Source organism: Paralichthys olivaceus, chromosome 21 (assembly GCF_024713975.1).
Source record: "Paralichthys olivaceus isolate ysfri-2021 chromosome 21, ASM2471397v2, whole genome shotgun sequence".
Lineage (NCBI taxonomy): Eukaryota > Metazoa > Chordata > Actinopteri > Pleuronectiformes > Paralichthyidae > Paralichthys > Paralichthys olivaceus.
This window is the reverse complement of record NC_091113.1, coordinates 18,457,541-18,484,287: the sequence shown is the minus strand read 5'-3', so window position 1 is coordinate 18,484,287 and position 26,747 is coordinate 18,457,541. Positions and strand designations below refer to the sequence as shown.

The following is a 26,747-nucleotide window of genomic DNA, read 5'->3' as shown; positions in this document are numbered from 1 at the left end:
ATTGACTTAGATGCTAGTTATTTAGTGATGTCTACATGAAAATATGAATGTGATTAAATTTACATTTACAGTATGAGGATACTAGTTGATATAATATCAATTGTATAGTAATGGTATAAAATGGTAATAATCTAAAATTGTATTTATTGCATTTCCAGGAATGTCCGGTCCCACTCATTTATAACATGTATGCATAATTTAGATATACACTTCCCAACCGTTACTGAATATGGTCCTACAATACAAAGCCATGCTAAGACTATTGGTTATGTCCTGCGTGAAAAAGGCCAAGTTGAAATCATAAATTAAATCTCAAATCATAACAAAGAGAAGGACTGAAGCTGTTGGATCAATGTGATTCTAGCCTCAGCATGTGATCAGTCTCTCTCGCTGTCCAATATCTATACCACTCATCCTTTAAGGGTGGCAAGGGGACAGGAGCCAATTACAGTTGGCTTAGGGTGAGAGGCGCTAGGGTATCACAGGGCCAACATACAAGGACAAACAACCATTCACACTGACATTAGGGTTGAGCTGATGGACAATGCCATCGCCTATCAACGATGGCTGAGCATCATCCCGATGATGAGCCAACATCGTTATGCCCCGCCCCCCAGTTTGACAGTGACAGAGGGGTGCAGCCTGCCATGCGCAGACAATAGTTTCAGTGGAATACATATGAAAACGGATATTGTGATCAACCATTTAAATGGATCAAAAATCTTGGTTCAGAGCCGTTCTTATACAAAGGCTGTTTAAATAATTTGGTTACATTGCTCAAGTAGTCTGCTCACAGTGTTCATTTTGGGTCTTTTCATACATGTTTTGACCATCAAAAAGTTTTTTTTTTAACAGGAAACACCATGCAAACACCACACATGCTTAACCAGGATCAAAACCTAGAACCTACTTGTTTTTGTGAGGTGACAGTTCTAAGCACTGCACTGCCACCCTATATAGTAAGATGGTGCCTCAAAATATTTTTTAATTCTTAACTATTTGCAGAGGAACTGTTTTGTTTTTGTTGGACGGAATGGATAAATGAAAGACTAGAGGAGGGTAAAGAGAGACAGAGAGAGAGGAAGTGAGTGAACTGGTGATAGGAAAATGGTGGAGATAAAGTGGGCAGTGTGGGTGCTGCAGTAGGGTGTGAGCCCTGGAGCCCTCCTGCTCTCCTCATTAGGAACAGTGGTGATCTGGGAGAGTGATCAAAGGCTGAGTGTGATCAGGCTGGCATACAGCTGTCACACTGTCACCACTACAGGGAGGCCGAGAGACACCAGCACAGACAGAGGCACAGAGGGAGGGAGAGAGAGAGAGAGAGGAGAGATAAAGTTGATGGTTGAGCGAAAAACATGAGGAAAAGAAAGAAAATTAAATGAGAGAACAAAGTGAGGATAGAAAGTCTTGGACAAAAGAAAGGAAAATTAGAGTGACTGAAAATGGAGAGGAAAACGAGCAGCAAAGAATTGAGAAAAAGAACATGTTAAAAGGAGGGAACAGGACAACAGGGTGCAAAAACAGATGAATGCAGAGGGTAAAGCAGAATGGAGGGACACAAAGTAGATGTGGTGGAAAGAGATAGAAAGAGAAAGATGAACCGAAAACAAAAAAAAGGATGCGACAGGATGAAATGATTGGTTAAAACTGGACATGAGAGAAAATAGGGTGTGGGAAAAAGGAGAAGAAATTATGTGAAAGAAAAAGGTGAGAAAAGAAAAGGTAAAATGCAGAGGACATCCATCACAAAGATTCAATCCAGTGTTAAGTTCCACTCCTCTTTCATTGTCTCCATCTGCTCTCCACTGCTTTCCCATCATTCCATCCCAACCAAGAGATGCAAGCATCACATCTCTATCCTGAAACCCATCTCTCTCTCACCCAGCAGTATCTGTCCCCCGCACCTCCTCTATTGTCCGTATCGCTCTATCCTCTACCTGAGTAAGTGTGATGGCAGGAGGAGGAGGTGTTGGCAACCCTTGTGACTGCTTTAGGAAATGAGAGAGGGGAAGATGGCAAGGCCCAGATGGGATTTAAGAATGGAATGGGAGTAGAACAATGAATGAGTTAGCAAAGGAGTAAAGGAGAGTGACAGGGTGTATGGGAGAGAGAGAATGAGGTAGAAATAAGGGGAAAGGAAGAGATTGAGTCCAGAATCATTCACATTCACTGACTCACTGAAGAGATAAGCTGTGGATCTCCCAACCAGGAGGGCAGGACTGTGGCAGTGAAGGCTGTGTGGTGTAATGATTGTTCTGTTGTGCTCTACATTTATCAGCTTTTCATCCTATCCAGAAAGACTCAGAGTAAAAAGATTTCCACACTGAAACATAAATACACAGTGTGTGTGTATCACATTCAAAAAGTAGAATACATTGCTTAAATTAAGTAGTTGTATGATTATTGAAGTAGTAGTTTCATATTTTGGGAAAACCTCTTCAGAGTGAGATGTAAAGATCGGTTCCCGTCTCACATGATGACAGAGCTGTGTCTGAAATCTCTCTCTATTTACTATATAGTGCATTGTGTTTACTGTCGACTGTCGGTTTTGAGTATTTAAATGTAAAAAAGACATGGATGACATATCTAAATTTACTGTTCACTGTTGTGTCAACTACAGATAGTCTATTACAGAGTATAGTGTAGAGAGAAGTAAATAAGTGAATGTGTAGTTTCAGACACCTCTTAGTTACTTTCAACAAAAATGTATCTGACATACGCTATTTCAAGATGGTGGAGCAAAAATTTCTCTTCTTTCAGCAGCTTGAAGTCAACATGGTTTCTTTTCTTTTCTGGAAGCTAATTAATCCCAGACTTTGACTATTATGCTTTTTTTAAATTGAGACTTAAATTGACATGTTATGTTTCCTTGTTGTTTTTTTAGAGCCTAGAGTCAATTAAACACCTGAAAAACACAGATGGCTACATTTCTTCTTCACCATCAAATTGATTCACAAGAAAACAGCATAACAGCAAATGTGGTGGGACAGAGAGTCTGGCCTGCCCAAATCATTGTGCTGATGATTGTTGTTACATCATCAACATACAGTATATATATGTAAATGAAAACAGTGCCGTATGATCAACAATATCTGTTTGAAATCCGTGATCACAGAAAAGTGAGGGATGCTTTAACACCTTTTCTGCCACACTGCAGACTTAGCTGATCTTTTCAGATTCATGCAGTCTCGGTGCAGTTTTTGAGAAAAACACCAATTTTAGTCAAGATACAAAGCTGAAACTGAGATAAAGATAGTGACAGACATTTTACAAATCTAAAATCCAGTTCTTTTAAAATGTGATGAGGCTCTTTACAACAGTTGCTACCACTAACTTATTTAGCTAATTTGTTTTATTTTCAGTTGAAGGCCAACATTTGACAGTGAGAGACAGTGGAGAGAGAGAGAGAGAGAAGGAGAGAGAGAGAGAAGGAGAGAGAGCTGGCCTTTGCTCCTCACTGTCAATTATGAGCATCTCCACTTAGAGATCAATTACTGTAAATCAGAGGTAAAATAATAAGCTCATCAAATCCTTGGTCAATCATTGGCCTCTCCTGCCTGATCACACAGGTTCATCGTGTTTTATGTTCACCATATCATGTGGTGGAGCGACAGCAGGAAGGCGAAGGTCTTTCTTTTTCTTTCCTATTTCCCATGGGTATCAACTGTGTCTGTGCAAGTGTATTTTGGAGGACCCAGAGAAGTTAACAGTAAAGTGTGAATGTCTGAAAAATCATCAGATTGCAAACTGTACTTTGGATGTCATGTTTTCTTGGTTTGTGTGACAATTCAATGGAAAACTAGATATATTCTATTTTTAATATCGACAAAATCTTTTAATTGGATACTGACCAATCATGCTCCAGGTTGATATGCATTTGTCTACTATTAATGGACAACCGCTTTTTTGATCATCTTCAAACTCAGTGGCTGTATTCTCAGGAGTCATGTGTGAGGTCTTTTTGGACGAGTGGTTTGATAGAATTGGAATTGGAAATGGAAACAATCTCTGTTTGTCTGTTGCTGCAAACTGGATTAACAGACGAAGCAATACAGACATGCACATTTTGAATGGGCACAGCACAATAAATGCCAATACACCCATTCATACACAGAAGGAGAAGAATGAATACTTGCTTACTCTCCAGCAGAATTAATTATTTAGGGGTCTACCAAATAGCATACAAAAACTAAACTTACTATTTCAATTGTGTTTACTACTACACTGACAAACAAAGACTGCATAGTATGATCAGTTTATGTTTACAGTTGTTTACCCCTTTGTTCCAGACTAAAAGACAGCTGTCAGAATGTCAGTATGTTAACAATTATTGACTGCACTGCCAGGACATATGATACACACAACCTCAAGGTGGGGATACATTTGCTACATTGGGCTGCTGTGGCTCAGGAGGTACAGCAACACATCCACTTAATTTCTAAACTGTCAAGTGTTTTGAGGGGTCATCAAGACTAGACAAATCTCAATATGAATACCAACCACTTACCGTGTCCATGACTTATCATGTAGCACTAACATTAGGTTAAAAATTACAGATATCAATAATTTGAAATAACTTCATTGTATCATTGAATTCAGCACCATCATCAAAACAAATGTTTATTTGCCAAGTGTGACCAAATGGTTTCCAGATTAATGACATTCCTCCCAGGCAGTTTTCCTTTACTCGTTGAAGTCTAACAAGACCTAATCACTCAGCACAAGAATCTTCAACATGTTTAGGTGGATCACTGTTACAGGCCCATGCTGAATTACCATATTGAGAGCTAATTAGCAAGCTGCTGATTAAAGGAGAGGCTCAAGTGGGACTGAAAGCTATATGATGAAACAATACAAATAAGAATACGAGTAAATTAGAGCTAGGTTATCATTTTGTATTATCAGACTACACTATTATTATTGTATATAAGCTTGAAACCATGATACAGTGTTAAACTGGATACAGTGAAATCAATGTCCTTCATTGTTGTCTTCATGTATGTCCATCACAAATGAGGAATCTTTAATAAAGGTACTAACAAAAAGATACTAACAAAAAACAAAGTCGTAAAACAGAAAAACACTGTAAACTAGAAAACACTCAAACAAGGCTCAACTGAAAAAAACAGAAAACACCAGACACTGGAAACATGGAGAAGACACTACAAACAAAGACCGTGACAACCAACGACGTGTGAAACGATGACGAACTGGCAAAGACAAAGAGAAGCACAGAGACAAAGAAACATACACAAGGGAGGAACAGGAACATGAGGAACAGGTGCAAAATCACATGGGCGGGAAAACAGGACAAAGACAGGAATGTAATGCCAATGTAGGTGCATATTATTATCTTGATGATGGGTTTTTAAAATATCAGTTGAAGCAGTTTTTACTTTTCCAAGTAGAGAGTGCGAGGGCAGTGGGTCTTAAAGGGCTAGTTCGCACAAAATGAAAATTTAATCATCTAGTTTTTGGGGTAAACAGCATTGCAGTCAAATCAAATACAATTGAAGTAAATGGTGACCACTTCTTCAAATGTAACAAAAAACAGAAAAAAACTGAAAATGCCTCCATACTGCTCCTGTAGAGTCATCTAACTGTTCCAAGATTGAGATTTGCCTAGAAATGGTGTCATTTACACCGTGTTTTTAGCCAAAATGTCTGCTGTTATCCAGAGCGACATTTTGGGCTGGGCTTACGGTCACTTCGATGACACCACAGGAGATGGGATACACATGGTACAGATCCTATTTACATTAAAGAGATTGCTGCTGAAGGTGAGGTTGCTTTATTCACTCTTGCTGTCCAATATTGGCTGTAAAACAGATCCCTTCCTCATGTGTCTGCAGTAAATGTAATGAGAAACTAATTCCACTGTCTTTACTCTGTGCAGAAATACATTAAAAATCAATCAATTGACACAGTTGCATACATCAGCTGGGATCTCATCAACTGAGATCCCAGCTGATGTGTTTAACTAGGATTGCAGAAGCTATATATTAATTCACTTTAGGAAGAGTTCTCCTAATGGCCAGTGTTTTCGCTTTAGTCTGTTATAAGACAAACAAAAGGAAAACACATAACCTGCTCAGACAGACACAAGAAGGATCACAAAAAACTACCTGCATACAACACAACCATGTTGCAGAAATAAAACTTTAATATTAAATGATAGCTGTTGAGTTTAAGACAAATCTTAAACCAAACAATTGGATGAATCAAATATTTTGTTTAAATTTAACTATATGAGAAGATTGAATGATTCCCTGTTGACACACTGAATTATGTAAATTTCAATAACAGCTGGAGAAACTGAGGTATTCTAAAACTGTTGACTGTTGCTGTACAGTATACTGTACACAGATCTGCAGTGTTATCACCATGGAAGTCAAAGCAAAGTCTAGCTGAAGAGCACAAACACTTTCAGGCCAAGATATACATATATTCAGTTAAACTGAATTAATGAGTCTTGAAGGACAAGTGGCACAAGAGATCCTCTGTGAGATGCATTTACACTAACAATATAACCTGAGACCCTGTTAAGAACTTAAAATTATTTACCAACTCAACCACAGTCTAAGGATCGACCTTGGTCTCCTGTTATGACTTAAAGTTGTCAACTTGTTTACAGATTAGCAGATTGTCAGCAGCCTAATAGTGAAGCTTCATACAACACAACTGCAGTACAGATTGATTTCTATCTGGGCGACCCATGCTTGCTATACTCGCTATCTTTCCCTGTGTCTCACCCAAGTGTAAAATAAAGGCAAAATGTAAAAAAAGAAAGAAAATAACCTTAAAAAACACACATAAAATGTTTTGAAAGCTACTGCGGTTCCTTTGTAAATGCACTCTTATGGTGTACAAACATGCAATTGTGCAATTATAAATTAAAGTCACAGTGTGTAGAATTAAGGGACATCTAGTGGTGAAGTTGCATGTTGCAGTTGAATACCCCTCACCTCACCCTCCCCTTCTAAACATGAAAAAGAACCTGTGGTAGCTTTAGTTGTCATAAAAATTCAAAAGGTGTTTAGTTTGTCCAGTCTGGACTAATGTAAAAAACATTAGTCCAGACACTCCCCCTCTGCTTCATCTGCCAGCCAAGCCACACCCTCTCACCAATCCAACACAGCTACTCCTCATCACCTGCAATCATCCCAGTATATATTCACCAGCTCCACTCTCAGTCAGTTGCCAGATTGTTCTATGCCTTCATGCAAGGCTTTCCAGCATTTATCTCCGGACTGATTCTTTGTTGCCGACCCTGCCTGTCTCTGACTAACCTGCCTCGTCTGAAACCTGGTAATCACCTCTGCCTTCCGTCCCTGACCAAGTCCTCTGCCTTTTGCTGTTTGTATTGCCTGCCACCTGATCTGCTGTGAGCTCCACTGAGAATAAAGACTGTTACCAACTGTCCATGCCTGTTGTGCTGCATTTGGGTTCAAACCATACCCGCTACAACACTAGTGAAAACATCATGAGGATTATTTTATATTTAATTTGTGCCAATAGATCCCTTTCACCTAAATCTTACACACTGAACCTTTAATTCAATTTACCAATCTGGATAGTTTTTTTAGATATATGTGCAGCTCTCATAGAAAAACGTGTTGCCCATAGATGCACTATTTGACTGTGTAAGTGGGTGCTGTGAATGGTCATCAAGACTACAGAAGTGCTATATAAATACAGACTATTTACAGGATTTTCCTAGCTGAAAATTAGGCAGGGGTGGTAATGATAACATCTGTGTAGTAATGTATGCTTACTTTGAAGCAGCACATGATTGCATAGTTAATGATCTGTATTTATATAGCTCTTTTCTGGTCTTGATGACCACTCAATGAGCTTTACAGGACAGTTTTTGCCATTCACCATCCATACAGTGCATCTATAGCAATTTTGGGTTCAGTATCTTCTTGGTGCATGTCTTTGGACTGTAGGTGGAAGCTGGAGACCCCTGAGGAAACCAACACGGACATGAGGCTAGCATGCAAAACCATACATATAGGCTATACAGATATACGGTTCTCTGACATTCTAAAGATACTTTCCACCAAAACCACAACTATCATTGTGCTGCCTCCTTATGAACCTCCCACCTGCTTAGGCCTCTCATTATACACCAAAATACAACACAGACACCCATCTATAATAAAAGATAATAAACCACCACTTCAAGATTTCGTCCAGTTAGTTGGCAGGGAAAATACTTGAAAGGGAATCTCTGAGAACAGCAGTCACTTTGGCATTAACACAGCTTCCTGCCTTGTCTGTCACTTTTCTTTCTTTTTCTTGAGTAGACTTGGTAGAACAGACGCAGATCAATAAAATTGCCTGGATAAACTGTATAGTATAAAAATGTACATCACAGTGCAGAATTTGAATATGCAGTAGATCCTTGTGGGACACCTTTAACAACCATTTGTGGTAATTATTGGAATCCTTTGACAACAACATTTGGAACCATACCACAACGGTCTTTGCTGATCTGTGAGTAGGATCATCAGAACTAGCAGCATCCAAATACTGTAAATACATCCAGATCAACATATTTGATGCTGGAGTGATGACATTTATTTCCGTGCATCAGGAAAAGAGCGGCCGTCCTCAAACAAGAAGGTCAGCGGTTCGATCCCATCTGCAAGCCGAAGTGTACCCAAATGGCCCCTCATTGAAAAAAGAGCTGCACTGTATGAATGTGTGTGTGAATGGGTGAATGGCAAACTGTGCTGTAAAGGCCTTTGAGTGCTCATCAAGACTAGAAAAGCTCTATATAAATACAAACCATTTACCATCTCATTTAGACTTCCATGACAATAAACCACTAATGAAACAGAGCTCACTGTTCCCTACACTATAGTTTGGATTGACACAGCGACCCCTATCAGTGTCCTCTCTACCAATCACTGCTCACATTTTGTTCAAATGCTGACTGAATGTGTACTGTTGTATTGGGCCTTTTACCCAACCGTTGAACAGCGTTGCAAGGTTGTTCAAATATTCAATATGACCTTTTCTAAGTATTCTAATTTCTTGTTGATCTAATTAGCACTTAGCACAATTAGGGAGGATTTGTCAGCATCAATTACTAAGGGGCGGGGGGTTGGGAGCAGGTATTATTTATTAAGCAGTGCTTTAATTGAGTGTGGTGTATTGCAATGTTACAGTGACACATTTTCCCCATAGGTTTAAACAGAGGGGTCCAGATTGAACATATGTCAGTCAGTTCATGTCCAGAGCCGTGAATCAATGATGCTAGGACAAACCTCTGTTTTTGTACAGAGGAAATTAAATTTCCTTTTAAAGGCAGACTTCTTGTGTTCCTTAATTTTCTGTAAAATAAATTCTAATATGTCTCTGTCTGTATTTCAATCTAAACAACCACTCATCCGATCAACTTCAAATTTGGCAGGTGGGTTGCTGATGACCGAAGAGAGTCTATGTTGTAAGTACTCCACCCAACATTCACAGAACTGGGTGGTGCTGCAACATACCCCGACACCACGTCAAATGGTGCTCTATTACAACTAGGGTTGCAAAATTCCAGGAATTTTCAAAGTTGGAAACTTTCTATGGGAATTAACGGGAATATATGGGAATCAACAGGAATAAATGGGAATAAATCCGAAATTTTATAAAATTGGAGGTTGGCCCTCAACAGGGAACTTAAATATAGTTTGTGAAAATATATTGTAGCATAATCTTAGCTAAAACAACCATATTTACTTCACGTACACTCCTCAATCACATGCGCACAGCACACTGCTTACTGCAGGGCTATTGAGGCCACACCCCCTACATGCACTGTGCATTCCTCCATCACATCTGATTTCAAGACTATTGAAGCCACACATTTGAGCCCGAGTACTATCTGAAGTCAAGTAAATTTTGATAATATTATGGGTTAAATATATTTGATCTATAATAGTATTGATGTTTAAGTTGGAAATATTAAATAAAAATAGGTGCTAAATGTAAGCTATTTTTCATTTCACTGACCATTTAAGAGGCTACTCAACATTCATGTTTTTGTTGTTCATTAAAGAATTGTTCATACAAAAAATAAAACTAAAGTTCTACTCAAATAAATCTGTTGAAATGTCATGTTTTTAAATTGTATTATTTTGCATTTATATTTGGATATGATCCAGTTTGTTTAAATTACCCCCAATTTACAGTTAATTCCCATAAATTCCCATAATTCTCATGGAAAGTTTCCAATTTGGAATATTTCCAAAATTCCCCACCTTAACTCCCCGTGGAAATTTTCCGGAAATTTTCCGCTCCTTTGCAACCCTAATTACAACTCACTGCACCCCATTCCAACCCCCAGCTAGATGAAGATGGAGCTCTCAAGGCTGTAAATAAACAAAACTAATTGGAAATGACAGAATATCACAGAAACAGAAGTGCAAAACATAGAAGAAAAACATCACTGATGTCCTTTTCTAGAAGCACAATTTGTAATAGCCGGTGCACTTTTCTTCACTGTGGTGTGCTCTTTGCTGGGAAGGATGAGCAGATGGGCAGCTTATTAAGATACCAGTTCATCCCACACAAATAAAAAAAATAGAGCGTTTAAGCCACTCATTTGTGCCTACTGTTATCAGACATTTCAAATGATGAGAAGTCCAAAGATTTTGATAAGCCAGCTAATTCAGAATCACAAAATAAGCAACAAGCCTATATGTGTTATGCCTGCACTCTTAATAAGGGTATAGGTTCCAATAAGAATCCAGTCTGATATATTATCAAGTACTCTTTCTCTTGTGCAACAGCACTGGGTCTTCTACATGGAGCCAGCAGGAGAGGCATAATTAAAAAGGTAATGTGCAGGCAGAAAATGAGAGGCAATGTTCAGCATGTCTTCCTAAATTCGTTCTTTACCACCTAAAAGGATATATTACCTACAACCTCTCACACCCCAAGTGAACCAGTGCTGAGCAAAAAGCTGGGAGTCACAGATACGGCCTTATCTCACAGTTAGAATGTTAATTGTTATCCTCACTTCACTAAGTTTCTCCCCTACCTTCATTCAGTCTTTAATGAAGATTAAGGAGTTCCAACAAAAGTCTTATCAAAATGACTAAGGAGGAGAGTAAAGGCCTAATCAGGGGTAGCCCACACACACACACACCCACCCACACACACCCACAAACCTAAGGATGCAGTGAGATTGTGATTGTAAAATCATAAATTGTAAGAGTTTACAATCCATTAAAAACCATGGACAGACATGCACATGGAGACGTTAAAGCAGTAATATTTCATTTCTGCTGGGCAACAACGACAGTGGCCACAAGTGGCAATTGCAGGACACTTGTGTATTAAATTCAACTGTACATTACCCTTCGCCATTCTGACTCAAGGAAAGGAAGTCTTCCAGTGATTTTAAAAGCCTGAAAACATCTGTTAAAATTTTAAGGGAGCCAGGGGACAAGTTATGCTGGGTTCACACCGAATGTGATGTAAGAGACCGGAATTTTGTGTCTAATCATGTTTGTTGTTGCTTTGACTTTTTATTTAATATCGACCCAAAAACATTTGCATTGTGTTCGGTATAAATACATCTTAAGACCTCCAAGAAGTAACAACATATGAAGTTTGGGGGTCACTAAAAAAGCTTATAAATAACATTTCTCAATATTAAAAGAAATGCATTTAGTCTTATTATAATCTCAATGATTTTGAATAATCCTGCTGCTGTGGCCAATGGACCTACCTTCAGTGATGAGACAAAAATTAAAGCAGAAATCGAAGCACTGTGTTATCTGGCAAACACCAGAGACTGGCAAGGTCTGGAAAAAACTATGACAGTCATGCAGTCTTTTAATTTCATAAATTGAAATGACAAAATGCCAGATTGTATAAATTAGTGCATGTGTATACTGAGTTGGAAATGTTTGTTAGAGAAAGAATACCACTTTTAAACCTCTGACCCACACTCACACCTTTCTGTTCTAACATGTTTTTTGTTTGACTAAAAATTTAAAAAATGACCCAGGTTCCAAATCTCAAAAGTGAAGCCAGTGCGGAGGCACATTTAAGTGCAAAATCCTCATTTTTTTCTTGTTCCTTTTTGGTATAAAAGGCATTTTCCATTCACATTTTTGTTGTTGATTTCTTTCCATCAGTTTCATGTTCACTGTGATTATGGTTTGTGTGGGGAAAGTAAAAGAGTCTAGAACCAGGCCTGCTTTATCTGTTTTGTAATCGATCAATGTAACTGCAATTAACACTTGATAAAGCAAACACCCCTGTTAAAGCCATTTTAAAACATACAATTATTGATATTACACAGTACCTGATATTAGCTGAGTATTAAAGTGTATTTAATGTAGTAAGTCACAAAGCACTTCACTAAAGTACAGTTGTAAAATTAAAGAATATAATATTCGAAAAATGCATTCGCACACATTAAACGGTTTGTCAGTTGACTGATGGTATCCTGAATATGCTGGTCACTATCAATGGTGGAGGATGAAGGATTCAGAAAGCTGATTCACATCTTCAACCCTGGTTACTATATTCCTTCAAGGACCCATTCTACTAAACTGATGGAGAGGAATTACGATGAGACATTCCAAGGAGTGAAGAGTGCCATAAAAGACACCAAGAACAAAATTGCTCTCGCTACTGATGTATGGACAAGTGTAGCCACTGACGCATGTCTTCGCATTACAAGTCATTACATTGGACATGATTGGATTGGATTGAACTTGAACTCAATGTGCCTTACTCTCATGTCTGCAAAGACATTCAGCATCCAACATAACAGAATGGTTGGAGGAGGTAACAGCTTTGTTTGAAATTCCTTCCGGTAAATTAAGTGCTATTGTGCATGACAATGGTGCCAATATTGTGGCTGCTGCAAAAACACTGAAGGGGAACACGGGAGGTGCTCTGTCCAGTGCACTGGCCACACCTTGCAACTGGTGATCAAATCTGCATTGAAGCATTGAAAATGCTATTGGGGCTGCAAGATGTCTTGTGGAGCAGTTTAATAAAAGTAAGTTAGTCTGCAACAAGTTGAGATAAAAACAGTAACAATTCAGAACACTCCAGCACAAGCTTGTTCAGGATATAAGCACTAGATGGAACAACGCATTTTATATGATTAGCTGGTTGCTTGTGCAGGGTGGCCTGTAACTGCAACACTGTCTGACTCACCTAACAGAGAATGTTTCTTTAATATCAGGCCCTGTTAGATCTCAGTCATTGACCAGCTATTTTAATGCATGTGATAGCACATCTACCACAAACACAGGTACAAGGGTCTGGGCAAGCACAAACTCTACATGCACAGAACTTGGAGAAATGTTTTCATATGACAATGGAAACAGAAGTGATGAACCATATATGAGAGGAGAACAGCAATATTAGCACATAACTGACTTGTAGGCCAAGCTCTTTCTCTTTCGATCACACACGCCCACACACACACTCAGGTATTCTCCATCCCACAAACAGGAGCAGGATCAACACCAAATCAGGGCTGAGAGGATGGGACTTAATAGGAGATGAGGAACACTTTAAAATTTGTATAATACTGTTCACACTCTTGCTGTATACGTTTAAGGCAGCAAATGGGCAAATGTGAAGCAATTCACTAATAACCCAGCAACTCTGCATCTGCAGCTGAATCCCACACGGGTGTCATATGTAAAGTGCTCTCCACTGAGCAGAAAATACTCCCGTCTGTCCTTCTTACACACACAGACACACGCATATTTTGATGGGGAAGAGGGGTATACCAGATGACAGTGGTTTGTCTGACTTTTGGCTCAAACAGATGCGTAGCAACATCAGCTGGTTGAAACTAACAATTGTTAAGGATCAGTTTTATTTAAAGTGGCTCGGCAGTTTGTCCTCATGTTATATTTATGTAGAATTAAAACAAGAGCTCAAACTGGAAAAGTATATGTCTTATGAAAACTCAAAATACAGGCAGTCTATCTGTAATTTTAGAATAAATAACACCAGAATGGAGAGCTATTTGTACACTGGGTGCTTTTTGAAGAACACCCTTTAGTTTAAGTCACATTTTTAGTTTTTGTATGTTCTTTTGTGCTCCATTCTATGTGATCATGGTCCTGAGTCACATCACATGAATGAAATGAAAATCAAGAGAGCATTTGAGAGAGAGAGTGAGAGAGAGAGAGAACAGCTGACTTCTCTATTTCACAAAGGTAGCTATGCTGATGTCAACAATGTATGTTGTAAAGGTTCAACACTGCAAATGATCTGATCCCAGATATAATTGGATTCATGTTTTGTTCCATCAAATAATAATAAGTAATGGTTTTGTAGGTATTTTTAGCTTCAATAATATTTTTTTCTGCCTTTTATGAAAGTACATGTATGTATATACACATATATTCCGACATCCTTTGGTATAGATTAGAGAAGATTTGTTCAAAGAACCAAGGCCTTAAAGAAGCATACGTCAAAACAGTAAGTAGTGAGAAATAAAGATTCATTTTTATTTGATGACAGTGTTCTTTCATTTTTGGCTGTCAAAGAAAGAGAAACAAATAAATGTGCTCTCTCTCTCTAACAGTCTTCCTCTGACAGATTTTGCACGTGTCTTTTGCCCTAAATACCTGAATAAATTGCCGCTTTCTTTAAAAAATAAGTGTTTTGATTTAACTGAGATGTGATAAGACTTGAGATTTGTCATTAATGTCATTAACAGGCTGGACAACATAATAGTAATGGCGCCGTTCATCCACTTATTTGAGGTCATGTGGTGGAGGCAGCAGGCTAAACAGGGTTTTCCAAACATGCCTCTCTGGAAAACGATGCTTTCCAGCTCCTCCTGGGGGATTCCAAGGCATTCCCGGGTCAAACTGGATTATGTAATCCATCCAGTGAGTTCAGGGCAAGGTCTTACAGCTGTGACATGGCTGATTCATCAGGGCTAGTCTGGCCCCCCAGCTTCACCAATTTCCTTTGGGAGACCCTATGCAGCTGCCCTGGACCATACGACTAAACCATCCTCAGAAAGGTCTGCAATTACCATTAACTTTAGAAAAACTACAAACAGAAACAAAAAAAACAACCCATGGTATAAAACATTGACTTTTCTTTAAATTCATACAATTCATAAATTCATTCATTCATATAAAGTATCTTAGGAAAATATTTATGGATGGAGATTAAAAATCTAACACAAATACATTCATGATTATTTCACAGTACTATCAGTATGATAATGATAATGATGCTTTAAAACATACTATGCACAGTAAATACTGTATGTGAGAGTTTGTGACTTTTCAAGTTGAGGTCAAATGATAATTCTCTTAACCTCTTGTCACATACATCACAGATAAAGTAGAATGTTTAAAACTTTATTTCTAGTTCTGTTGATTAACAACAAGGAGAGATTCATAGACTGGGAGAAGAATGAACATTGAGAGCAAACAAGATGGCGCTCTGTAGTAATTGGAATGGAAGCGGAACTAAGAAAGTTTCACTGCTCTGACATGTCTGAAGGCAGCATTCCTACCATGACTGTTGCACCACCATCACAGAAAGCTGTGCAATGCACACATATCTGAGACCAGCTGCTAGTTATGGTCATTTATTCTCGTTCTTTAAATGCAAAAAAACGCAAGGACGACACCTAGAAAAATTATGTGGAACATTTGGAAAGCAGCACTGAGCTTATCTAAGTGTGTTATTGAATGTGGAGAGGAGGGATGTTTTCATGATGATGTTAAAATTCATTGCCTGAGACTACTCCGGACTATTATAACCAGTAAAACAACATGAATATTCAATGTGAAATGTGCTGCTTGTCGAAATGGCCTGAGGACTCGCTGGTTGATTGTGATCCATGACAGCTGACAATCGGCCCATTGCAGAGGCCATAACCTGGTGCTCGCACGCTGATGACAGTGTGAAGCAGCAATCTCAAACAGAGCAGTAATTGGACATTACTCCTGCAGAGAGAGGCTAAAAGCATCTCTGCCAGTCTTTGTGCTGACATTCCTCTTTTACTCTCATCACCCTCTTCTCCATTTCCCCTTCTTTCTGGCCAGCACTCCTATAATTGTAATGGCCTTTCAGGGAGTGTTAAAAGCAGATCAGAGACACTGGACATCACTTAAAAACACAAAGCAAACTTTGTCATTTACACTGCTGAGCTCTCCCCGTCTCTGTGCTGGTGAATCTTCACAATAAAACCTCACAAATCCACACTAATCACAGTTTGTGAGTGAGCCAATTCAATCTCTGTTACCAATGATTATGCACATCAAGTACACGCTATGTGCAACTGATCTGAAGAGTTTTATGGATACAATGAGATATATCTGTAAGTGAGAGTATAACATTGATAAAATGATACTCTGGTGTATGTGTTGTAATTGCGTTGCTTTAACAGCTCACCAATTGCTTTTTGCCATCACCATCAAAAGGCCAAGCTTTAATTTTTAATGAGGAGGAAACAAACTTAAAGCTTCACCAACATTAGTGTAGCACCTTTGGTCCTGACTTTTAGGTTAAAGAGACATCACATCGCTCTAGGTCCGGTAGGAGTTGCACCAGGAGTTTACTCACAAAAAGGAGTGGGTGTGGTTTAATTTGAACAGGTGACACTTTAATATCAATGCACAACAATAATAACATTGACAGCTTAGCTGTACTTTTATTTACCAAATAAGGCGCCACAAAAATAAAAAAAACACAAAATCAAGAGTCCATTGAAATTGAGCTCTCCAACTCAAGAAAGTTCAGTTCTGAAAAAGGGATCCAATTGTGTGGATGTTCTGTATCAATGTCCATTCAAGTATTTCATCCTAAATCTCTACTACCCGGGTAGGTGAAGAGTGTGTGTGTCTTATCTGTTCTCAGAATGTGTGATTCAGATGATCTGGAGTCTCAAAGTAGGTTCTGTGGCTGGCCACACCACATCTCCAACTCTCTCTCTCTCTCAGAATCGCTGGGCTGGGCTCGCCATCTTAATCGTCTCTCTATCTCTCTGATAGTTGATCAGACTAGCACGAAACAAAAAAACCAACCTACACAGAAAGTGCAAAGTTGTAAGGATCTTCATCTGATTCTGTCTCAGTTTCTTATGAGATCTCAACATTTTCAGCTCTAGCTCTAGGCATGAAATATATTACCAAATATCAAGGAAATACATACACACACTAAAATGAATTACTATGAATTAGTTTAACCATAAATGTAACCAATTATTCATGAATTACCATCCACAACAGTGTCACATTTTTAACAGATACATAACTTATGCATCCCTTTTAACTTCTATTTTACTTATATCATCAATTTTTAGCTATTTTAATCCATCTATCTAATATTTAACTCTTTTAACATCAGATGAATTACAATTTTTATGTTCAACTGTAATTTCTTGAATCAAATATACCACACCTCAATGGCACTGTTACCCATTGCAGTGGCTATTAACACAAATGAGTAATTCAAATGGCATAAAAAGAAATGAAATGCACCTTTTCTTTGCAAAACATGAAAACTTAGCTTTAACTTAGCGATTAGCATGAGCTAAACACAACGACCAATAAAGCAATTAGCAACTCGGGCTAGCGATTAGCATATCGCGGTCGCGATTAGCATTAAGCTAGCAACCTTTTTTCAAGCAATAAACTACAATATAAAGTGCACGAAAGTCGTGGGGAAACATTTGAAAACATCTTGTGACATCTATTAAGTAACTTAGACCAACTTAAACCGAGTTAATAGCACAATATATTCATCTTTTCCTCCAGCCGAGTAGCGAACAACCAGCTAACAGTTTGCTAACTCACCAGAGGTTCATCAAGCATGAATTCTCATAAAGGGGGGTTTATCCTCCTCGGCTCACAGCTTATCCGGACGAAGCCTGGATTTGCCTGTGACTACCGTCTCTGTCTGCGGACGTCTGTTTTAATTTAGCCGTGGCTGTCTGCTACTGTTTGCTACAGTTTGCTACTGTCTGCTTCGTGGTTTTAGAGGGAACTGCGTCACACACAGGTGCAGACTTCTTCACGCGATACCTGTCTTAGGCTCATGGGAAAACACTGCCCCCTACAGGAGATGAACTGAGTGTCTAAATGACATATACAGGGTTAGTGACCTGATTTTTTATGTGGGTTACACCAGCAAATGACAAGCAGGTCTAATTCAGCAGTCAGCACAGTGTCTGTGTCAAGGGATCAATCATCAGTCAAAGGTCATTGTGTCTCTCTGTTTGGATCAAGACAATATTTTGACTGAGACCATGTGTTCTGTAGTACTACTGCTTATACTGTAAAACATGTTGGTCTATTTGATGGTGAATACTGTATGTGACAAATGTAAAATAACTGCAGGAGTGAGATTCTTTTCTCAAGTAGAGGAACAAGAGCTTCAATTAACCTCTGGGCAGCGGAGAAGACTCAGTGTAATTGACTAATTTTAAGAAGACAAGTCTCACGAAGCTTTAGAGGGTGGTGGGGAAGTACACTTGTTTGAGTTGAAGGCTTAAGATAAAATGGTATTAATCAATACAGACTGCCATTATTTATCTCCGCCAAGAAGGTCATGTTTGCACCCCTGTCCGTTTGTTACCTCCAAGTTATTCACCCATCCTTTTGTGTGTTTGTTTGTTTGTCAGCAATATTAACAAAAAAATACTGAACAGATTTCTCCAGAACCTTGGTGAAGGATGGGTCATGGGTCGTTGCACAGTTTTATTACAATGTGTGTTGTAGTGATGTTTAACGTGATTAGATAAATCTGTGGCGTGCTGCTTTCTGGTTCTCACCCCATTCAATGGTATTTTCTTCAGGATTTATTTAGTTGTTAATTCATCTTTAGCACAATCCTTTGTCTCCTTTTGCCACTCTGAATTAGATGGGGAGAGAAAGTAGAACTGTTGTCAATTAGAAATGAGATTGCATATAGGTGTAAATCGAGGTCACGGTTTTATTTTGATCTATCTTTCAGTCTGTGTCTTTTCTCTTTCTTTCTTTGTGATGCATGCACAACGAAACAGTAAAGTAAAAACAGAAAAAAGTAACATCATAACTATTAAAATATAAGGACAATAAACAGATCAATTCCAAACACATGTAGCATTAAAACAACAAAGAGTAAAAACTGAGATATTGTGTCAGAGTCATATAGATCTGTACACATCAAACACAATTGCAACAAAAGATTTTGTTGCACATCACTGTCACAAATCTCGTCATGGAGCTTCAGAGGAACCTCACCTCTCTAACAATGATCCTTACCTTGAGCCACACAACTTTCCTTTAAATGACATGACACTGTGATTGGGCTGCCGAGCTTGATTGGGCCTAGAGGCCTGTCGATGAACACTGACAGAGGCTGAACAAGGCCAATCTGTAATAAATATTATTGGGAGGGAGGAAAAACTGTGTGTGTGTGTGTATGTGTGTGTGTGTGTGTGTGTGTGTGTGTGTGTGTGTGTGTGTGTGTGTGTGTGTTTGTGTGTGTGCGTGTAATCATTTTTGTTACAATATAACTCTGACCTTGTCTGGACCAGTAGACTTCATGGCGACTACACGAAAGGTCCTGTTCAAAACTTAATATCTAAACTCCTGGCTAAGCTTGGTAAGATGTTAATTGTGATTGTGTGTTTTATAAATTCCTGTGACTTCTTTCTTGCATACGTTATAGTTTTATGATTGCACATTTTTTTTATGACGTTCAGATCATTGGGACCTAATTCACACACTGTTCCTAAAATTAAGCTTCTTTATAAAATACTCTTACATTTGCCAATATTTTCTTAAACACAACTGACTGCTGTGCAAAATAATCAGTTATAGTGTTTTTTTTCCATTACACAGATGTATAATAGGACTTCATGTATCATAATACTTTATATTTTATTATCCTAAAGAGGTCTCACTCCATTTTTTTGGGATAATTTCTATCTTTCAGATTTAAATCAGACAAGAGAAGACTTTTTCACATAAAGATTCACCCATCTTTAGGTCTTATACACTGGTGTTTACGTATTAATTTTGTCCATGGTTTTACAGCCGCGGCTTTTAGTTAAAATATTCTCGTCTAAGTGAAACCTATTAATTCTGAAAAATGAGTTGACTTTTCCGTTCAACAAGAGATGACACAGGAGATGCAACCGCTGAAACGAAAACCACTTCTCTTTAATTCATCAACTAGTTCTCCCGAAACAGCTTTCACTGAACATGTAATTGCATCCCCTGTAGTTTTTTGGGGGGATGTTATTTTATATCCACTGCTAACATCTTTTTTAGTGTTTAGAGTCCTTTGCGCCGCTGTCTTTACATTTTAGTTAAGGCATTCTTAGCTTCTTAAAAACTTATTTCCAGTTTCTTTCATTTCTGTTTGTGCACACAGTCCTGAAGTCTCACGCTCTTTTATGGGCATTGGTGGGACATTGGTGGGGTGCTACATACGGAATAACTTACAAATAACTGGCACACGCTTTCAACTCACAAAGACATGGCATTCATCAATATAACACGTGCAAGCAATTCTGCATTTTAAGAGCAATGAGCATTTTCTTCGTTGAGAACAAATTTAAGAAAAAACTTTCCAATTCATTGGTGAATGAGGCCCATAGTCTTTCCTTATGATAATTTAATACAAGATTACAGTCTAATATCCGGATAAATCCACAGTCCAGCATTATAATCCTCAATCCTTTTGTGTGTACTATGCTCTGCAAAAGCAAAAAATGTGTACCCAGAGTGAAGCAGAAACAATGGAATTTACTACTATGGTTTGGTGCAGAGGCTGCAGAGAGACCACATGGGCTGCGTATATGTCCACAGATCTAAGCTGGTTGTGATTGATCTTTCCTCCTGCTATTAGATTGGTATTGATGTGCCAGCAGGACAGATGGCCACACCTACATCCAGGGTCACACTTCAGAAGCTCAAATTTAATCGAAATAATAATACATTTTTTATGATCAAGCTGCATGGAGGTTCGGAAGTGAGCGGAGAGTTGCAGGGAGTGTGCAGGGTAACATTAGGAGGAGCGTTTACAGCCAGCATTTATGAGTCTGCAGTAAAACACACTGGAAACTGGGAAACATAACAGCAAAACACTTTGTGTTTAAGATCCAAAAGCTACTGTGCAAAGTTCATACAACACGAGTCCTGGTTTCAGCCAATCGGTCAACATTTTAAAAGTAGACATTAGAGTATTCCGTTATTTCTGCTTTTAAAGCTGCTCTGCATGATTAACAACTGCTCCTAAATTCTTTACATCTGAGAGCAATCTAGATTTCTTCATCCACAAACTCACTAGAATTTTATCATCTGTTCTCCTTCATAACAACTCTATGGCCGTCATTAAAAAAATACAATTGTTGGGAGCATACACTAGCCTACTTTGAAAATAAAAATGCCAGTGTGACAATCTGTAAATAATATTTAATTGATGTTAATGCAGAAAAATATCCCATGGTCTTAACTGTGGATAATGGAACCCCAGCAGGTCTGGCAGAGGTGCCGTCCTGGTTCTCTTTCTCTTTCATTGTAACAGAGAAAGCAAAATAGAGCAAGAGAGAGGATGGAACAAGAGGGGTGGAAGAGAAGAGAAAATGATAGATAGATAGATAGATAGATAGATAGATAGATAGATAGATAGATAGATAGATAGATAGATAGATAGATAGATATGCAGCAGCATGAAAAAAGCAGGCAGAATAAAAGAGACTTTTTGTGGCGTTTAATATCCATTCATTGGCTGGACTGCTGACACAGTGAGAGCACTGTGCTCAGGATTTATAGCTACTTCTAATGGGCATGCCCAGAACCAAAGCACTGCAGTCAGCACATTCTCCCTCTGCGCATACACACAAAAACAGCCAGCTGCACACACACACGCACACACACACACAAACACACACCTACGTAGCTGCTGTCTGAGTGCATGTATCAGTAAAACCATTGTATAAGGGAACATACACACATACAGATGCGGTGCTGTTGTGTGAGTGTCTGCAACAAAACAAGATGTTTTCACACACAAACACACACACACACACTGACCTGCCCAACTGGGGGTCTCCATGTACAGCCGACTGGTCTGTAAGAAGGGACCTATGTGCCACCCTGTCAAACAAGAAGAAAACAGTGAGAAAAAGGTCAGACACATTCTAACATCGAATGCAGGCAAACAAACAAATCAAAAGAAAATTGAGTCAGATGCCTGATTCACATGTAAGAAGTTTAATGTTCTAAACCAACCAGATTCCTATTTTTGCACATTCAGAAAACAATGGAATTAAATTAAATTGTTTTGGATTGAAACTACATGCGAATCAACAGGAATAAATCTGTCACAATAATAATAATAATAATTAAAAATTCAAAATGATTCCCTGCAGATGTTCTGCCATACACTCCACAATCCTATATCATACATACCCTCCCAATTTAGCTGTCTAATTAAGGTACAACAAATTTACATCTTTTCCTTTGCTTATCAATGCAACCTGCAGGCTCCGATAGTGGGGTTATATAGGGGATGTCAAACTCATGGCCCGCGGGCCACTTCCAGCCCATGGTACTATTATATCATTTTAACTGGCCCACTGGTGTGGAGACACACACAGAGCGAACAAGCCCTAATCTCCACTCCCTGAGTGGAAGCCAGGCGGTGTCCACGGGCTCTACAGGCTGAGCCGAGGTGCGCAATGCCTGGCTAGACGCACACGAGCGAGTGAGCCCTCCTCTCAACTCGTAGAGTGGGAGCCAGGTGGCATGTACGGGCTCCATAAGAGCGAGCGCTCCTCTCCTATCCACTCACTTGCCGAATATTTGAGGATATTAAATAATTTTTCCGGCGTTCCAGAGATCCCAGTCCCTGCCCTGTCAAGTTCACTGTGTCTCTCAGGCTTATCCCTCTCTCTTTCTCCTTCCGTCTTTCTCTCTCCATCTTGCCCTGGCCATAGAGCCAGGCTCCACTGGCCGCAATGCCCAGCTAGATGCACACAGAACGAGCGCAAGTATTTGGTGTTAGTAAATTATTTTTCCAGTGTTCCAGAGATCCCAGTGCCTGTGTGCTGCTGTCAGTGCCCTGTCAAGTTCCCCCACATGCTTTTCTCTGTGATGAAACAAACACCCAAACTCTTAACTATCTTCTTCTGCTGCAATAAACACTTCAAATGTTGGACTGAACTTCACTGAATTTAGAAGTAAAACATGTTAACTTGTTTGTTTATTATACAGGTATTTCTAATATTTTGTCCTTTATGAATAAACCCCTCTCATTATGCCACACTTTCATTTCAAAGGCACCACGAACTATATCCTCCAGAATTACACACCGAAGCTTAAACTTAAGAAGCTGTCATACAAGGGCAATTTTTATTTAATAAGTAATTGAAAAACACAAAGTCACCGTTTTAGGCATAATTATTAACCTTGTGTATATGGTGTTATATTAACAGGCTAACATAGATGTGTATTTTACTTGAGAACATATCACCTCACCTTTCCAAAAGAGACCTGATTAAGTTACTCTTTGTGGAGGCTTATGTTCCAGATCATCGGCATACAAGTGGTAAAAATACAACATATGATAACATATTATGGACATTTTAAGATTTCTGGGAAAAGACCTTATTGTAATGGCTTAGCTCAGAGATAGCACTTGATTACCCTTAATGATTCATAGACAACCACAGTGGCTGAAGTAACTAATTTAAAGATAAAAGAGAGTTTATAAAAGAAATTATAATTCATCCAACACATTGAAGTTCACAGTGATGAACTGTATTCAGCCTCAGTCCACTGACATAGTTTGACACACACACGTACAAACACATTTAACAGTTTATCTGAAACCACATTAACATCTGGTGCCACTGCGGCACTTTCATGATATACTGGATGTCAACACACACATAAAAACAATGACAGTCTTGCACTCACAACAAAAAAAAAAGTTTTTGAGAGTGCTCCTATAGCCAAACAGTAGCAGTGACAGCAGAGCTCGTTGATGGTGGTGTGATGACGGCGGGGTGGCACCTCTGACTGCTCGCTGCTGTATGGTAATTAATGGAGTGCAATGTTGGAGAGAAGCCTATTCTGATTAAAAATGTATGCGGCAAGCAAAGGATGGCAGCAACTGTGTCTTAAATGGTTTGCATTAATCTGATCTCTAGTTCTAATACCCTCTAGTGATTGTTTGTTTGTGTGTGTGTGTGTGTATTTGTACGGGTATCTTTATGAGGACCATTTACCCACTTTCAAGGGCCTGTTTGGGGATTAGCACTTACTAGGGTTAGAGTTATGTGTAGGGTAATGGTCAGGGTAAGGAGCAAGGGAATGTATTATGCAGTGTGTGTGTGTGTGTGTGTCTGACAGTGATGGCTTGGATGGGAAGAGATAGAGGTTTGGTCTCATTTTCAAGTTTCAAAATTAAAGTAAATCGAGGAAAGTAGAATAGCTGCAAAAACCTAGACTTGGTATTAACATTATATTTAAGGCAATTCCCTGTAATTTGTATAATGCCAATTCACAACATATATCTCAAAGCACTTCACATATTAAAGGTTCAGTGTGTAAGAGTTTGGTGAAATGGATCTATGGGCAGAAAGGAATATGAACTAACCCTAGTGATGTTTTCACTCGTGTGTTCCATCTAAATTGTACAAATTGTTGTTTTCTTTAACATAGAATATTTATATTTACTTTAAAATTACATCAGGAGTGGGTCCTCTCTACAGAGGCCGCCATGTTTTTTACAGTGGTCCAAACAGGTTATCTTTCATATTTGGAAGGGGAGAGTGAGTTGAGGGGTATAAGGCTGCAACATGCAACCTTACCATTGAATTCTACACACTGAACCTTGAAGGTAAAAGTGATTTTCCACTTCTCAGTGATTCCATCATCACAACATCAACATTGACCAGCACATATTTATGTTCTGTCTTAAACATATTAAAGCAGATCATTAACTCAGTCATTCTTATTGCCTTCTCTGTTTCTCTCTTACACACACACACACAAACAACAACAGAGCCGCCAAGAGTAAGCCTGGCTAAAACAACAACACAATTGGTCTTTGCAAACACAAATGATCAAGCTATGTGATTATTTGCATAAAGAGCGGGGGGAGTGAGATCCCACCATCACAAGTGGTCCCTCGAGATGCATGTGCAGATGCGTACTAAAGCCAGGTGTGAAGTGACGCACTGAGAGCTGTCCATTTGTGATCAGATCACCCAAGACCCAAGTGTGTGTGAACTGGATGATGTGTGAAAAGTTTATAATGCTCATGGAAGTGATGTTCTATGAGGTTGCCACCATAAGGAGTTGCAGTTGCATTGCATTTAGTTATGTTGCAATCGCTATTATTTGTACAAGGAGCTTTGTAGAGTCTGTCAATAACCCTGATGATGCCATTAGGATCGATGTTGTGAGTATAAAGTAAGGGCTTTCTTTAATAAGCCTACAACCAACATCACTGCAACTATTCCTACTGGCACAATATTACTATATCACTGATGACATAATAGTTATAATATACAATAATTAAATATAATTTTTTATAATAACGAAATTAAATTCAAAAGTAAAAGCCAGAATCTGATTTGTAATCTGGATGTAGTGGTCTGGAACCACAGTGTCTGCACTCTGTAAAAACCTCATCTATCATCAGTGTAATTAAAGTGTCTTCTCGCCTGTTTTTGCTGCTGCTAACTCTAATGAATAGCTTGATAAAGCACATTTATAATGTTGGGTTGGGAGGAATGAAACCAGCAGTGACTCTAACTGACCATCGAGGCCACAGGAAATTACTGTCTGATATCACTGAGTGGAAGAATTTGACATGATGACCCACCCGCTTTTACAGCATTGCCACTTCGTCTGATCAGGTTGTACCTATAAAGAAGTGATCTGCTCAAGGCAAGTGTGTGTGTGTGTGTCAGGGCTGAGCACCTCGACTATAGGGGCCCCTGGCAGGTGACTGGGTCTGATTCCATTAAGCAGCCAGTAATTTGGCCCATGGTTAATCAAATCAACTTTAATACCTCCAATCAAATTACAGCAACCTCCTGTGTCCCATCACACTGAGCCAGAGAAGAAGAGATACAGGGAGAGATTAGGGAAACGTGGGGAAACAGAAATATGCAGACCAAGTTAAATGGTCTGCATTTATGTAGAGCTTTTCTAGTCTTGATGTCCACTCAAAGCGCTTTACAGTGCAGTTTATTGCCATTCACCCATTCACACACGAACACTCTACCCCCTCAGCCACAGCTGCCCCTCGATGTAATGCAAAAGCCCAATTTAGATTGTGTGGAGAAGAGTGGTAAACCTATGGCCAATAAATTGAATTGTAAATGAGTAAATGAAGAGAGAATAGAGGGACGGGGGAACTCACATAAGACGCAGGCAGAGAATAAAAGAGAGGAAGGATGTAAGAAACGGTGAACACAGTAAGATGTAAAGAGAGTTGAAATTGAAATAGAAGGCAAGGACATGGAGAGGAGGGAGGGATAAGAATACAGAACAAGAGGAGCAGATGCAAAGGAATGGAGCAGGTTGAGGTTGTTGAGCTCTGTTTGACAAACAGTGTGTGTGTGTGTGTGTGTGTGTGTGTGTGTGTATGAGCGCAAAAGAGAGAGAGGTCCACTGACACCATAAAGGAAATTGATTCTGCTTCAAGACAAGAAGACCAAGAAGATAAAAAAAAATGAACTCCTCCTTTCACTGTCATTTATACAATGTTTGTGTGAGAAATAGATT

At 39.0% G+C, this 26,747-nt stretch overlaps 1 protein-coding gene and 1 long non-coding RNA gene across 7 annotated transcripts in view; both read right to left on the bottom strand.

The window, feature by feature from the left end:
• Positions 1-26,747, bottom strand: part of rbfox3a (RNA binding fox-1 homolog 3a) — a 530,829-nt gene that overhangs the window by 230,232 nt on the left and 273,850 nt on the right. For 5 of the 6 annotated variants that reach the window (XM_069517547.1, XM_069517543.1, XM_069517539.1 and 2 more), the window contains exon 4: positions 22,038-22,100. In XM_069517547.1, coding sequence (XP_069373648.1) covers positions 22,038-22,059 — 22 coding nt within the window. In that variant the 5' untranslated portion in view covers positions 22,060-22,100. Of the gene's footprint in view, positions 1-22,037; positions 22,101-26,747 lie in introns of those variants that run through there. The other variant, XM_069517545.1, reaches the window with a different exon arrangement.
• LOC138406039 (uncharacterized) lies at positions 16,988-18,299 on the bottom strand. The gene is made up of 2 exons (XR_011239708.1): positions 17,808-18,299; positions 16,988-17,036 (listed from the first exon to the last, which is right to left on the bottom strand). It is a non-coding gene; the product is annotated as an uncharacterized lncRNA (long non-coding RNA).